The 14,044-nt window shown below is 39.4% G+C and overlaps 1 protein-coding gene across 3 annotated transcripts in view; it reads left to right on the forward strand.

Annotated features, from left to right (window-relative positions):
- The first annotated feature begins 470 nt into the window (after positions 1 to 470).
- LOC129202283 (macrophage mannose receptor 1-like) overlaps positions 471 to 14,044 on the forward strand; it is a 33,827-nt gene continuing 20,253 nt past the window's right edge. For 2 of the 3 annotated variants that reach the window (XR_008575667.1, XM_054814767.1), the window contains exons 1-11: positions 476 to 637; positions 1,848 to 2,021; positions 3,093 to 3,254; positions 4,202 to 4,315; positions 5,425 to 5,571; positions 6,817 to 6,999; positions 7,887 to 8,041; positions 9,294 to 9,407; positions 10,597 to 10,712; positions 11,584 to 11,732; positions 12,576 to 12,775. Coding sequence is in view for 2 of the 3 variants with exons in the window: in XM_054814767.1 (XP_054670742.1) it covers positions 577 to 637; positions 1,848 to 2,021; positions 3,093 to 3,254; positions 4,202 to 4,315; positions 5,425 to 5,571; positions 6,817 to 6,999; positions 7,887 to 8,041; positions 9,294 to 9,407; positions 10,597 to 10,712; positions 11,584 to 11,732; positions 12,576 to 12,775 (1,575 nt within the window). In the remaining variant the exon portion in view is untranslated. Of the gene's footprint in view, positions 638 to 1,847; positions 2,022 to 3,092; positions 3,255 to 4,201; positions 4,316 to 5,424; positions 5,572 to 6,816; positions 7,000 to 7,886; positions 8,042 to 9,293; positions 9,408 to 10,596; positions 10,713 to 11,583; positions 11,733 to 12,575; positions 12,776 to 14,044 lie in introns of all 3 variants that reach the window. The other variant, XM_054814766.1, reaches the window with a different exon arrangement.

Raw genomic sequence — 14,044 nt, forward strand, 5'->3', positions numbered from 1 at the left:
AGCAATTTTAGCCCTCAAAGTGAGCAATAATTCATAATGCACTAAATACTCAGATCCTCTAAAATTTGCTCTCTTTCTTTGAGATACATAGAGCTGTGATATTATAGCGATGTACTGAACCACTGGAGGTTTGTCTCCCTTTGTTTCTGAGAAGTAAGGGTTAAACAAGAGACTGAGTTCTTAATCGATGATATTTCACTGCAGGTTCCTTGCCACCAATTCTCAAGTTGCTTTTTAACAGCTCTGTCCTATGTGGCACCCCAACAACTGACCCCTATATAATACTAGCAAAGTCCCAGAAAAAGACCAATGTCACCACCTCTAGTTACCAGGATGGAGACTTCAGCTTTTGGAAGCGACTCACTCTGCAGAGAGAGCAGTGTTTGCAATGTGCATCCTAGTTATTTCAAAATGCCACGTGACAGGGTATTTCCTTATTTAGAGTACAAAGCTTTATCCATCAACCCTTTGACACAGAGAAGGACCTGTTACTATCCTCACTCAGAAGGATTTTATACACGGCCAAACTTATAATACAACTTCTGATAGAGGAATGAAAAGCAAGTTACATTTGCAATGAGTTTCTCCAGGTTCCTAGTTTTTCTTTCCCTCGTGTGTGGTTCATTACAGTCACTGGGTAAGTTTCTTGTTGGTTTTGTGTTAAACTAGAGATGAAAATGCTTTTCCTTGGGCAGCTGTACAGTTTTAATGCATAGACTGATTATTTTGTATTTGATATCAGATTTGATACATGATCTAAAGAGTATGTTGGGTATTATCCTGGCAGTTTTTGAATCATGGCATAAAGGAGGGGAGATGTAGGGATGTTGGAGGAAACAAAGGTAACAAGAGCAGGATCTTTAAACTGGAATTTCTTTCTGTGGAAATATTAAATCAGATGGCACTGTGTGGGAGGGCAATGAGAGATGAGGAAGCATGGAGCTCTTTCCATTTACCCTCCCCATCACACCCATGGTGCAGTGATCAGTCAAAGGGACTTCGAGCCATGTTTTCATTATATCTGTGCAAGTTTCTCTTTCTGCTCCAAGACGTGAGGTATGAGAAGTAAGAACTGGCTCCTCCCCTCCAGTCTGACCAAATTGGAAGAATAGTTCTAGTCTGAAGATGTGTATCACTGACTGGGTATAGCTGTAGAGAGAAACAGTAAAGCAGTAATGTATGTAGAACCGGGCAGATGAATGTGTTTGCATGAATGTGAGATTGAGAGCATATATCGGAAATCTCAGGATAAAAGAATGCTCCTGTAGTACTTTGGTAGTTTAAAAAGATGAAGCATTGCTAACCTTAAATAATCTGAGCTGAGGGTGAATCTGCAAGACCTCTTCAAGTGCAGAAATGTGCAATTGAAATCTAAAATTTTTACTGTGCAAATATGTTCATGACAACCTGATCTGTATTCTCTCCGGTCAGCTGTCTTTTTTCTTTAAGCAATTACTGAAAAGATGGAGTGTTAAAGTGAACCTATTGAGCCATACAGAATACAACAATACAGTGAACATGTTGTCTGAGATCTACTTGTGGTTTTTCTGTCTTCAGGAACCACAATTTATCAGACACTTATCATCAAAGAATCTGACTTTCCTACGAGGTATATATACCAAGCTGTAAAAGCAGTATTTGAAGCCCCAATTTTATTAAAACAACACTTTATTTAAAAACCTCTAGCTACACAAGAGGGAAAAACGATAAAAAATAATTAAAAAAGATAGTGTAACCTCTCAATTTAGCTAGACAGATATACTGATAGCTAGATCCATTACTGAGAAGTCAGATTTGTGATTTTATGATTATTTTCATATGTCCTCCTAACCCTTTCTTCCCCCTAGATATCTTTACATTACAAGGAAACGCCAATGGACAGCCATGTGTATTCCCTTTCAAATATAAAGGTAGACAGTACAATGAGTGCACAGATGCTGGCAGGTCAGATGGCTGGCTCTGGTGTGCAACAACTGCAGACTTTGATGCTGATAAACTGTATGGATTTTGCCCACTAATAAGTAAGTCCTGCATTTTATTTATTAACTTGTCATGAAACATTGGTGAGAAAACCATCTATTGAGCTACCAGGTTCTTTATCAGCTGCCAGCTGCACAGCCCCCCATAACAAACCTTGTCAGAGTAGCCCAAATGAAAATCATCTGATTGAACATTAGCCCCAGAAGCCAAGTGCTCCCTCTATAGCAAGTGGAGAGGAAGAGGTGCCTCCAGAGCTGGTTCAGCCCAGCCAGGTTCTGACCCACCTGCCAGAGGTGGCTGTTTCTCTTTGTGGACCAGAGAGGTGAGGAGGCTTTTCAATATCTCATTTTATGTGACTTAAGTGCATGGCACGACCAGCATGAATTTAGACTTGATATCTTCCTTTCAAACATTTCCCATTGCTCTTTATTCCTCAGGCATGCCCTGTAGGTCAATTCTCACTTAAACTGCTATATACTGTTTTTTTCCCCTTAACATCCATTTTCTATCTTGTTCTTGTCTCCTATTGCCAGCCTACACAAAAATACCGCTGCTGAAATTATCCTCCTCCCCCATCTTTGTACTGTCTTCTGCACTGAACTTATGTTTGGAACCCTCCACCTCAGGACACAAACTGTTTCACTTTTCTCACAACTGCCTTCCCAATAACACGACAGTTTCACAAGGTTTTGTGAGCTGTTCTGCACAGGCTGCAGCTGATCTGCACACTGGTGCTACACAGGCTGTGTTCATAGCTCCTCGGGCTGCAGGGGCCAGGTTCTGCCATTTTTGAAAAAGCTGCTTCTCTCGATGATGAGCTAAGAGGGAGTTCCTGCCCCGCAGGGTTGAAGACCCTCCTGAGTCATAGTTCACCTTCATGCTTACTTTCCTCTGACTTCACCCTGGAATCTCTTTTTCCAATCAACAGATATGGCTGGTTTACCTAGTGCTACATTTTGTGTAAAAGAAAATTTAAAAGGAAATATTGGAAACACATTCACTCCTTTCTAAAAACTTAGAAATTTTAAATAATGTTTTTATTTCAAAAAAATTACACTTTTTTAAATTGATGCCTAATCTGATTTTAATTTTTCTTATGTCACTTCTTCCAGATGACACAGAAAGATTTTGGACGGAAGATGTTTCAGCTGGCATTCACTATCAGATAAACTCAGAGTCAGCTCTAACATGGCACCAAGCAAGGAAAAGCTGCCAGCAACAAAATGCAGAACTATTAAGCATCACAGAGATTCATGAGCAAACATACATAGGAGGTAAAATGACAGAGAGCAAGACCCGCTGCCCAAGAGCTTTAGATGATGAAGTTGGCTGCCTTGTCTTCTGGCTCAGCAAAGACGACAAGGAGTCGGGGTGGTTCAGCAGCCACCAAAAGGGAGGTGGTCTGAACTGCCCTACCACTAGACGGTGTTTTTTTATGAAGGGCTGGTCCAAACTGCTGTAGGGAGGGAAATGGCCCCATCCTGCCTCTGTGCTCCAGGGAGGAGCTGCTGCATCTTCTGCAGCCTGTCCCAGGGTGGGTTTCCTCCGCCTGCCTTCATGCCAGGGCACTCATCCCTGAGCAGGGCTGTGGTCTGGTCCTCAAATTTACCTTTTTCCTCTGTGTTTCAAGGATTATTAATCTTTCTAGGAGAACATATGATGATGACTAGATTGGGCTTAATATGGGTACATTTGCATACTAAACTCCAAATGACTCCAGAGGATTTCAGATACAAGTATCATGGTATCAGTTTGGTTATAAATGGTGTGAAGGAGACTTTGAAACCACTCACATAGAAAAAAAAAATTGGAAGCAACTGATTGGCACACTGTCTTTGTCTTTTTGATGTGTTCACTCCACGAAATCTGGTACAGAAACATTTAAGCAGAATTCCCTAATGAAAATAAGGTATTTTTTTATCTGTTATGTTGTAATGAAACAAAGTGAGAGAAGTAAACTCTTATTCAAGTAGTGACATAAGATGTTCATTTGCCCTTTTAAATACTGAGATCTCTGCTAAATCAACATTTATTCATTTACATATTTTACTTTTTTAATCTGTGCACCTCAGTAATGCAGAAAGTATTCAATTTGGCTAGTTTAAACTAAGAAATATAAATTTCTTGCTTTTGACTTTATTTCTTTTAGATGAACTTGTTAAGAATGAGAATAGGGAGATACTGGCTGCTTTTTTTTTTTTTTTTCCTTCCCCTAATTTAGAGCTAACTAAAAAATTCAGTTTTTCATTCTGGATTGGATTGAACAGTTTGAATTTCAACAGTGGATGGCAATGGGCTGGGGGCAGCCCTTTCAGATATTTAAATTGGGCTCCAGGTAAGAACTGTACCTATTTTGTAATCTTTGAATGGATTCTGATAAGACACCAACTAATAAAAATTGCCCTAGCTATTTTTATTTCAGGAAAGCCCATTCTGATTTACAACAGTTGAAGATCTAGATCTTTATTTTAAGAAGCACACTTCCAAATTAAAAAGTTCACTGTGGATATCAGCTATAGCAAGTTCTTTTATTTTCTTCTATAAGCAAAGATCTTGTTTATGAAAGCAGAGTATCATTCGGAGTGATATATAACCATACAGACCAGAGATAAGAATTTTTCCATAACATGGTGCCCAAAAGTATAAATATAAATCAAATCTTCCAAAAGTAGCAGAATATTTATAAATGAATGGCACTATGTGGTCTGGAGAAATTCTAAATATTATTGAGAGGCTTACAGAGCCAGCTCATAATTCCTCAGCAGTTTATGCAAAATTGCACTGGGCTGCCTCAGGGAAGGGAGACAGGGGTGGGTTCGTGGTGCTCCTCACATGTGGGGAGTTCTTCTGTTTGCTTGGTGGGTTTTTAGTCCCATGTTATCTTTGTGCCACAAGTATTTCAAACCATCTCCTGTGTTGGAAAAGTTACAAGGTGGCACAGGAACAATTAAACTCTCCTCCAAGTTTTCAAAAATTCTGAATCAGGCAATTTCATTTGCTGCTTACAGAGATTTTTACACAGCGCAACAGAAAAGAGAAAAGCTATTTTATAGGAAAGTAGAATTGTGAAATTCTTGAGATATACTGGAGAGATGGTATAAATTAAAACTGAATATTTATAAAGTTTGGAAGTTTTTGATGAAGTATAATGGCCTAGCTTCAGCTGTTCTGTCTGTGAGCACCAGGACATCAGGAAAAGAACCAGAAATTTCCCAGTACTATCGTGACATAAAGTCAAAGGAGAGTCATTACTTCACTCTCAGAGCATAGAGTAAAAGCAGAATCCTATAAACTACAACACCAGTTATCCTATGGGAGAGGGCTTCTTCATATTAAGCATTGAAGAAATCAGAACAAGTTGATGTTTTTACTGATAAGATGATGGTTTTGTTAATCTTTTCATTTATTTTTGCTGTAAGATTCTATTTTGTCTCTTACTCAAAGGAAGTCCTTTCCTGCTCCCTGGGAAAATCTGTGGAGTGATGAATCCCAGAAAGAATGCTAAATGGGAAAACCAAGCGTGTAACCAGAGACTCGGCTACATTTGTAAAAAGAGAAAGTTCAGTTCAAAGTCTGACATTATACCCAAAGGTAGGTTAGTCAAATAAAAAGAAAGATTTTCCCTTGACTTCCAGAAAGACCAATCTGTAAAGATCTGCAAATGAGAAAAGGTACGCAACATTGTTTTTCAACCAAGACATTAGAAATCTTTTAAAAACACAGATATACCTGCACACACAGACTTTTAGATGTTGCTTTTGTCCTCCCATTGTGTATTAACCATTCATAGGAAAATATTATTATTTTGTTCTATCACTCTATCATTCATTCTTGCAAGACAGATAAAAGCTGCTCTGTCATGGTAACCAGCGCCAGCAACCAAATTTGCATAAATACAGTAGAAATTTGATGCTTCTTTTTCTTCTCATTTCCTTCAAATGAGCAATTGCAGTTACTGCAATATTAATGAAAAAAAATCCTCCCCTGATACAACAGTATGCAATGCATTGGGTTGATAGGAGCAGAGCAGAGGGGCAGCAGTATTTGCACGGGCTACATTTCATCCACGGGCCACCCTGACCTGAGGCTTCAATGGCACAAGGTGGCTACGTACAAGCCACACACAGGAGGGATCTGCTGGAGGATGTCAGCTGGGAATGTTAGAAAAACTACTTTTAAAGAAGTAGTTATACTGAGGAAAGTAGAGAAATAATTTCAGAGAATCTTTATTCCTCTCTTAACCTTAAAAAGGAATACAGGACTTTATGTTTAAAGCAAGCCTAAGGTAAACTTTTAAAGATATTTAGGTATCTAAGTAATAAAAAAGCCACTGAGTTAATATGAAGACAAAACTATCATCAACTCTGCACTAACTTGCACTGTTTACTGACTTGCAGTTAGCAAAGAATTACTTCACGCTTTCCCATATCTGAAAATCACGTGTGTTTGCAAGAAGACGTTGAACAGGAGGCAGAGCCTAACGCCAGCCACTGCGTGCAGCACGGGACACCATCACACACCGACCGAACTGCTCTGGGGAGCAATGAGGGGAGAGGCTGACGTCTGCTTTGGTCTCTCTGTCCTCCCAGAGCATTATTTCAAATGGCATTTCTGACACAATGTGGGCATTTTTCAATGATTCTCTGCTTAAGGAGACATCGTTCTATTTGCATATTTAGCATACTGTGCCTTAATGATATTTGTTTTTCATTTGAATGTATTTGCATTTCTAACTACAGCTTTATATTTATTCATATAGCCCCACTTTTGTAAAGAGTACTTGTCCTTTATTTTCCTCTTACAAAATTTCTCAGAAAAATTGTGCTTTGATTTTAGAGGATTTGAGACCTTTTAAGTGCCCAGATGGCTGGTGGCCGTACGCAGGCCACTGCTACAGCATTCAGCGGGAACCCAAAATATGGAAAGATGCTCTGACTTCATGTAAGAGGCAAGATGGAGATTTGGCAAGTGTCCACAACATTGCTGAATACAGCTTTCTAGTGTCACAGCTGGGTTACGGTGAGTACGTGTGTAGGCCTGTATTGTGGTTGCCCCATCTGTAACGTAAAAGCCGGCCTTATATAAAATATTAATGCTTTCTCTGAAATGTCACAAGTGGAAGGCTGAGTCTAACTTATGGTGCTCTTTTATGTTGTTGCTGTTGCATAAACATAGAAGTATATTTATCAAGAAATAACCTACGTTGTAAAACATTATAAAGCAGGAAAAGAAAAAAATGGTATTCCTAACAGAGACACATAAAAATCTTTAAAAATTGCACTTTTGGCATCCTTATTCTATGTTCAATATCTTCAGAACTGAGCTCCAAAACTAGAAGAAATTTAACTTCTTGCTGAGATTAAAACCTCTTGCTGAGGTTAACGTCTTGCTATATCACCTTCTAAGAAAATAATATCTTTTAACTTCTGATTTTCCTCGGATCTGTAGCAACCAGTCCTGACACTTGCTGCACATGCTGGACTTGGTGAACACCCCTGACGGGCCATGACAAGCCCTCTAATGCTTCCTCATTAAGGAGATGTATTGGCAGATGTCTTCATGGCTTGGGCTCAGTGCGATCTCCCGATAGGCGGGACACTCACAGCCACTCACTGTCCTACCCTCCATGCTAGGGGACGTTTTGTTGTTCTAAGACACAGATACTCAGAAACTTTGCAGAAATCTTATGCCAGCCTTAGAGAGCCCCGTGTTTCAGGATTTCTGGATAGAATCTGAGGCTTTTCAGTACAAAACCATCTCTTTCTGCAGATCTGAGAGGAAGCCAGCATTTTTGTTAAAGCATGAAGACCACCTCTCATGTACCACATGCCAAATTTACCAGTCCCAGTTTGTTCACTGTATTGCACGGCAGAACATAAGCAAACCTATTTCTTTTCATGCTTCAGAGCCAACAGAAGAGCTATGGCTGGGTCTGAATGACCTGAAGGCTCACTTCTACTTCGAGTGGAGTGATGGGACTCCTGTGACGTTCACCAAATGGCAGTGCAGGCATCCCACCTACAGAAACGATCGGGAGGACTGTGTTGTTATGAAGGGGCAGGTATAACCATGCAGCCATCTTATAGTAATGCAAACTAATGACTACATCACTCTGAAATCACTTGCCTTTATATACTTATTCAAGAGTCATTCTGTATCTTAGCTTAAAACAGTTTTCCCCATAAATTTGGCATCAACCAGAAGCGAAGTTCAGAGGACAGGAGAAATCAGAATTAGAGAGGTAATATTTTTCTAGTGTTGCCTTTTGAGATTTCTTATCTGGTGAAAAGTCTGATCCAGAAATTTTACATTAGATTCGTTCTCTTGGCTGCACCAATGAAAAAAGTTGTAGCTCTGGGAGAGGAATGGGCATGAACTAGTAAATACATTGTGTGGTTATCATAGATGCTATTTGCATACCTCATTTTCCAGTTCGATAGACCATTATGTCCCTCAGTGTTACCTCATTGAGACAGGCATTGAGGCATGGAGACCTGGCACTGGGGCATGTTTCTTCAGCTGTGACGTAAAGAGAGCACTAACACCTATTTGCCAAATACCTAACCTAAAATCCTACAGTATTTCTGACTGCTTGACTCTCAAATTTTATTTTCTTGCAAGACTTTGTCATTTGACACATTTGCATGCATGTGCGTGCACTCACATGCACGAACACAAAGTATCATGAATTTTAAAAGAAACAAATTGAAAATGCTGTTATGAAAGAAATGCTGTTATTGAAAGAACTGTTATCTCATAGAATAATGATGTTTGCCAGTATTAAGCATCAATAGAATTGACCCTAAAGCATATTTTATGGGGAAAAAAAGCTGCTATTTAAATTCTATTTTTTACATAATTCCTTTTTTAAAAAGAAATCAATAATTTCCAGTCTTCTCCTTGATGGATAAAATAGATTCACTGCAACACACTCAGATGTGCACTATTTCAGTTTCATTGATCTTTTTTCCAGAAGTATAGTGAAATAATCCTGCTCTAAATGCAGATCCACTAGCCCCACATGTGATGTATCTTTACAAACCCTCTCATTAAATAGTTATGATAGCAAGTAATGTTGAGACTTCATGATGTTATTTATTTCTTTCATCTCAAAACAGCACCAAATGGATCTTAAACTAATCCTGACAGATGTGTCTATTAAAAAAAAAAAATCAATCTCCATCAATGATCCTATAGCCTTACTAGGTGACATACTTCAATGGACCTTGTAGTGAAGAAAGAGGAAAACATTGGTTTTCTTATTTTATGAATGCCCCTTTTTTTACATTCGTTTCTTCTCCCTGCTATTTTAGGATGGATACTGGGCAACCGACGTCTGTGATAAGCAACGTGGTTACATCTGTAAAAAGAAGCCTTCATCACAATCCTCTGAAAAACAGACAATCGAGGACCCAGGCTGCCAGAAAGTAAATGCTCTCTCATAAATTAATTATGTTGGGAAAAATGAATAGGAATTAATTTGCTGGTTCTTGCTTCTTTTAATGTCTTTGTGTTTGTATCTTCTAGAAAATCTACCCTTGAGGAAACCTGGTCTTTTCCTACTAGCAATTTATTAATATATGTACATTTTTCATTTTTGCTCTGAAAATACTCAAGAAACCCAAGATTCATTTACATGTACATGAATACTGCCTTTCTCTCCATTCCCAGATGAACCACAGTGTGACAAAATTACATATATCTTTTAAATCATATTTTCACCACTCCTCTCTGTTTATGCTCTTAGCCTAACAATACACATAAAATTACCAAATGCCACTTTGTCTCTCCTTTCAGATCTGCTGCCTATTTAAAGTCTTTATAAAGTCGTTACTATATCAGAGTGATAAAAGAAAGAAAATAATTTTGAAACACAAAAGGATCATTTTTTTCTGTACCATGTTCCTACCAATGGACTACTTAGCTGGCCTTTGACCGATATCAGCAGGTTAATTTTTTCCAAACCAGTAATTTTTCCAGAATTGACCTTTCCAGAAAATCATTACATCTATATTGGTCGACACAGATCTCTCAGAGCAGGAAGAAGCAGGGGTGTTTCACTGGTACTCCTCCTTCCTACCCTCCCCGCAAACAAGCACTGACTGGATTCCTCTTGGCTCAGAAAGTCTCCTCGCCCTTTGCTCTTAGGGATGGCAGGGGCAGCTTTGGGGAGCTGGGCTTGTATGTGAATTCATTTCCATATTGCAATATTCTTGTATTTCATTATGTGAGATCCCACAGCTCGGAAGGCTGGAGCTGCAGCTCCCCCCTGGCCGAACCACAGGTTCGTTACGGTGCGGTTTGCGTAATCCCAGCCTTACGGAGCACTGGGAAGCAATAGCACAGTGCAGTCACAATTTTCTTTGAAAAGACACATACACGGAAAAGTGATTAGAACTAAGATCTTTATGTCATCCTTTAAACAAAATAGGTTTTCCGTAGGAGAAAACAGCAACAAAACCCAGGCTTTTGTTTAGTAACAGATCGGCCCAGTCTCATCTTGTTTTTAAGCTTAGCCGCAACAAATTCAACATTGAATAGCTATACACAAAAGAGCAGAGCTAATTTCTATGTTGAAGTCTCATTTTCACATTAAGAACCTTATGTTTGTCACAGGGTTGGAAAAGATATGGTTTTCACTGTTACTTGGTGGGCTCTGCACTTTTGACATTCTCAGAAGCAAATAAGACATGCGAACAGAGCAAAGCTTATCTAGCTACCGTGGAAAGCAGGTAGGAAAACATCTTTTTTTGTATACTTCAAAATCAGTGCTTCTGATGGAGAAAGTTGCAGAACTTGTCCATTTTTTTGAACTCTTCAAAGTGTTTTATCAGTGCTTTTCAAAAATTTTGTAGTAGCAAGCCAAATAAAATTATCCATGCAGGAAAAAAAAAGTCAATGTTTCAGGGCTTACTACTTAATATAGTAAAACAGTTTTCAAATTTGGGGGGTTATTGACTTAAAGAGTTTTATCTTTCAATTCCTAATTAAAGCAACTTCTATGTTTGTTTGGTTTTTTCCTGTTGGAAAGTAGTTACTACAATTTTCATCTATTTACTGATGGGTGTTGTCTCATTATGATAGGAAAGCTTTAACAAAAATATTTTGCTAAACTACCTTCTAAGCCAAATTCTGAACAAATGTAGGAATTCTTCCCCAGGACCTGCCCCACCACAGCCAGAATGTATCATCTCCAACCTACCCATATGGCAGTCAGGCTTTGCAGGCTTCATGGCCTCTGGGATGCTTTCAGAGATGATGGCTAGCAAAGCCACAGTTTGGTCCTGAATTGGTGGTCTGTTTGAGGCACCTCAAAGATTTGGAAAGACAAAGAAAATAGGATACAATTAGAAGCCCACATGAACAGTAATTTGTGACATTTCATAGAACTGGGTGGAAAGGAGAGAAGATGCCTTCAGCTGAAAGGAAAAGTTGTCCTTCACCAAGTTCTTTTGACCACACTTCAAAGCCTGCTGAGGTTTTGCCTGAACTTCACTTCATGGCTTGGGGTCATGCTAGCATGATCGAGATGCCTCTGTTTGTACTGCTTATTTTACTATTGCAAGGTAATAGGTTGTGAATGAACACTGTTTTTCACTTCAGAAATGAGCAAGCCTTTCTGATTAGTGTGACGGGGCTGAGGTCTGAAAAATATTTCTGGATTGGTCTCTCCAACACAGAAGAACAAGGGAGTTTCAGGTGGACCAGTGGTGAAACTCCTGTCTTCACACACTGGAACACAGCGATGCCAGGTAAGCTCTGCATAGGCTCAACCCTTGTGATAGGAATAAAGCTTCAATTCATGTGGGTTTCTGTTTTCAATCCTCTGGTGTTAGAAATTAGAGTAGGCAGTTTGTTTTGTACTTGTAGCCGTAGGTGGCCAACACCATCAGACCTTGTGTCTGGTGCCAGTGCAACAAGCACCATCACAGCTGTCAGGCGTTGTGTAAATCAATCTCCTGCAAAGTTGTACAGAAACACATGGGTTAGACTGAAGACAATATTGTGCAGGAGTTAACAAGGTCCATGGTCTCGTTTTTTTCAACTTTTCAACACCAGTTCACAACAAATGAGATTGAGAAAAATTATTATAGACATTTTTTTGACCTACAAGGTACATATGTGAGAAATAAGCAGCGAGCGTCCAGCTGTTTTGCATTTCAGCAAAACAGATTAGCATCTACGCGGGAACTCTTGCCTTCACACTAGCTAACTATGTCTTAAAACAAACTTGTACTTGATATCAGCCTTCTTGAAATTCAGAACCCCAAAGTAGTTGTCAGGCCATCTGCTACATGTGCAAATAAAATCAAGAGCCATTTGCCCTATGATTTCCCTGGAGTGGCAAGGTAAGGAAGATTTGTATTCTAAAGCTGCAAATCTCTGTTTTTGGCAAAGGTGACTGTGAGATTCATTGGCCCATATCTGGGCTCTGGCAGGAGGTATTAAAAATAATTTTATATCCAGGGTGGTTTTTAATCTGCATAATCCACATCTTCCTTTTCATAATTTTCTACAAAGAAAACCAAAGGTCTCATTTCTTAGAGAGCAATTAAGACTTTTGGGTTTACTAATTTCTTTTCCATATCGCAAAGGAAAAGAGCAAGGCTGTGTTGCCATGGGAACTGGAATTGCAGCTGGATTATGGGATGTTGTTAGCTGTGAGAAAACAGCAAAATATCTTTGCAAACAGCAGGCAACGGGAGCGCCGCCTCCTGCTCCTCCAGCACGGGTCCCTGCGGCCGCCTGTGCCGAAGGCTGGGACGGAGCCTCCTGGGCAGATTCGTGCTTCAAAGTAAGTGTGCGTGGACCTTCGCTGTGAGCCTGAGCACGGGGCAGCCCAGGGGTCGGTCACCGTGGTACTCAGGGACCCAGCTCCTGGGTCAGTTTTTGGGAATGATCTTCTCCGTGGTATTCAAGGGCAGAAAAGATGATGAGAAAATCCATGAAATATAATGAATGTCAACTATGGCAAACCTGAAGCAATGAAAACAGAGTGCTAGAAAAGTGCTTTCTTTTATTTAAATGTCAGGTGAGAACCTCACCTAATTTACTGGCTTCCAGGAATTTGGGACTTCAGGAAAAACATTGTTATGCATCTCAAGAGCTGGCAGTGTCACTTGCATAAGATGACGTTTCTAAGAGAAAACTTACGGACACCTGGCCCTCTGCCAACCTTTTCTCACCCAGCGTGCAATACTTGTAGTGATGCTTTTAGATACAGGTTCAGTTTGACATTGGTGACTCTTCAGCACATAAAGGTTTTGAGCATTCTCTTGATTTAGCTAAAAATGCCTTTAAAAGTCTCCTTTTTAAAAATAAAAAAAGTAAAGAAAAGGCAAAATAGATCAAGTAGAAGTAAATGTGCACCATTGCTCTTCCAGGTCTTCACATAAGTATCCTCTCTCTTTCTTTCTTGAGACTCTCTGCCTGTTGGGAGGTCAGAGATGATTTTAGTCCTGTGTTTATAAGGGTCTCGTCTTCTACATCATACTTAATTATTGTTACTAACATTATTGGTTCAGCCAGTTACCAAATTGTTGATTATCCTTCCCCCAAAATTTCAAGCTTCCAGCTCCTTACTTCAAGAATGTGTGTACTTCACAGTAGAAAGTGGTGTTACTTGTATGCTTGCACCACCATACAAAAATCCCTTCCTTGTCCAGGGTCAGCACCTTGCCAAATGGTTTTCCCCATTCATACTATCTTTTCCATTCCAAACTCTTGATTTTGCCTCCACCTTCCATTTCTCAAAAGTCTCCTGCTTTCTGCTGCAAAACACCACAACTAAGCTATTCCATCATTCTTTGAGCCTTTCAGTGCTCAAAGTTCCAATTAAGTTATGAATTATTTTTTCTTCTCTGTATATTGTGATAACTTTTGTTCTCCTCAGACATCTATGCTCCTCCTGCCTTTTTTAAAAATAGAGGATGCTAAGAAAAAAGTATTTACACTTTACGTTACTAATGTTTAATATTATAGGTTTTGGCAGACATTATGTTGTCTCACTCAATAATAAAGGGGTGCTAAAGTGATACTGATTTTAATTACATAGGCAATTATG

This window comes from Grus americana, chromosome 2, assembly GCF_028858705.1.
Source record: "Grus americana isolate bGruAme1 chromosome 2, bGruAme1.mat, whole genome shotgun sequence".
Taxonomy (NCBI): Eukaryota; Metazoa; Chordata; class Aves; order Gruiformes; family Gruidae; genus Grus; species Grus americana.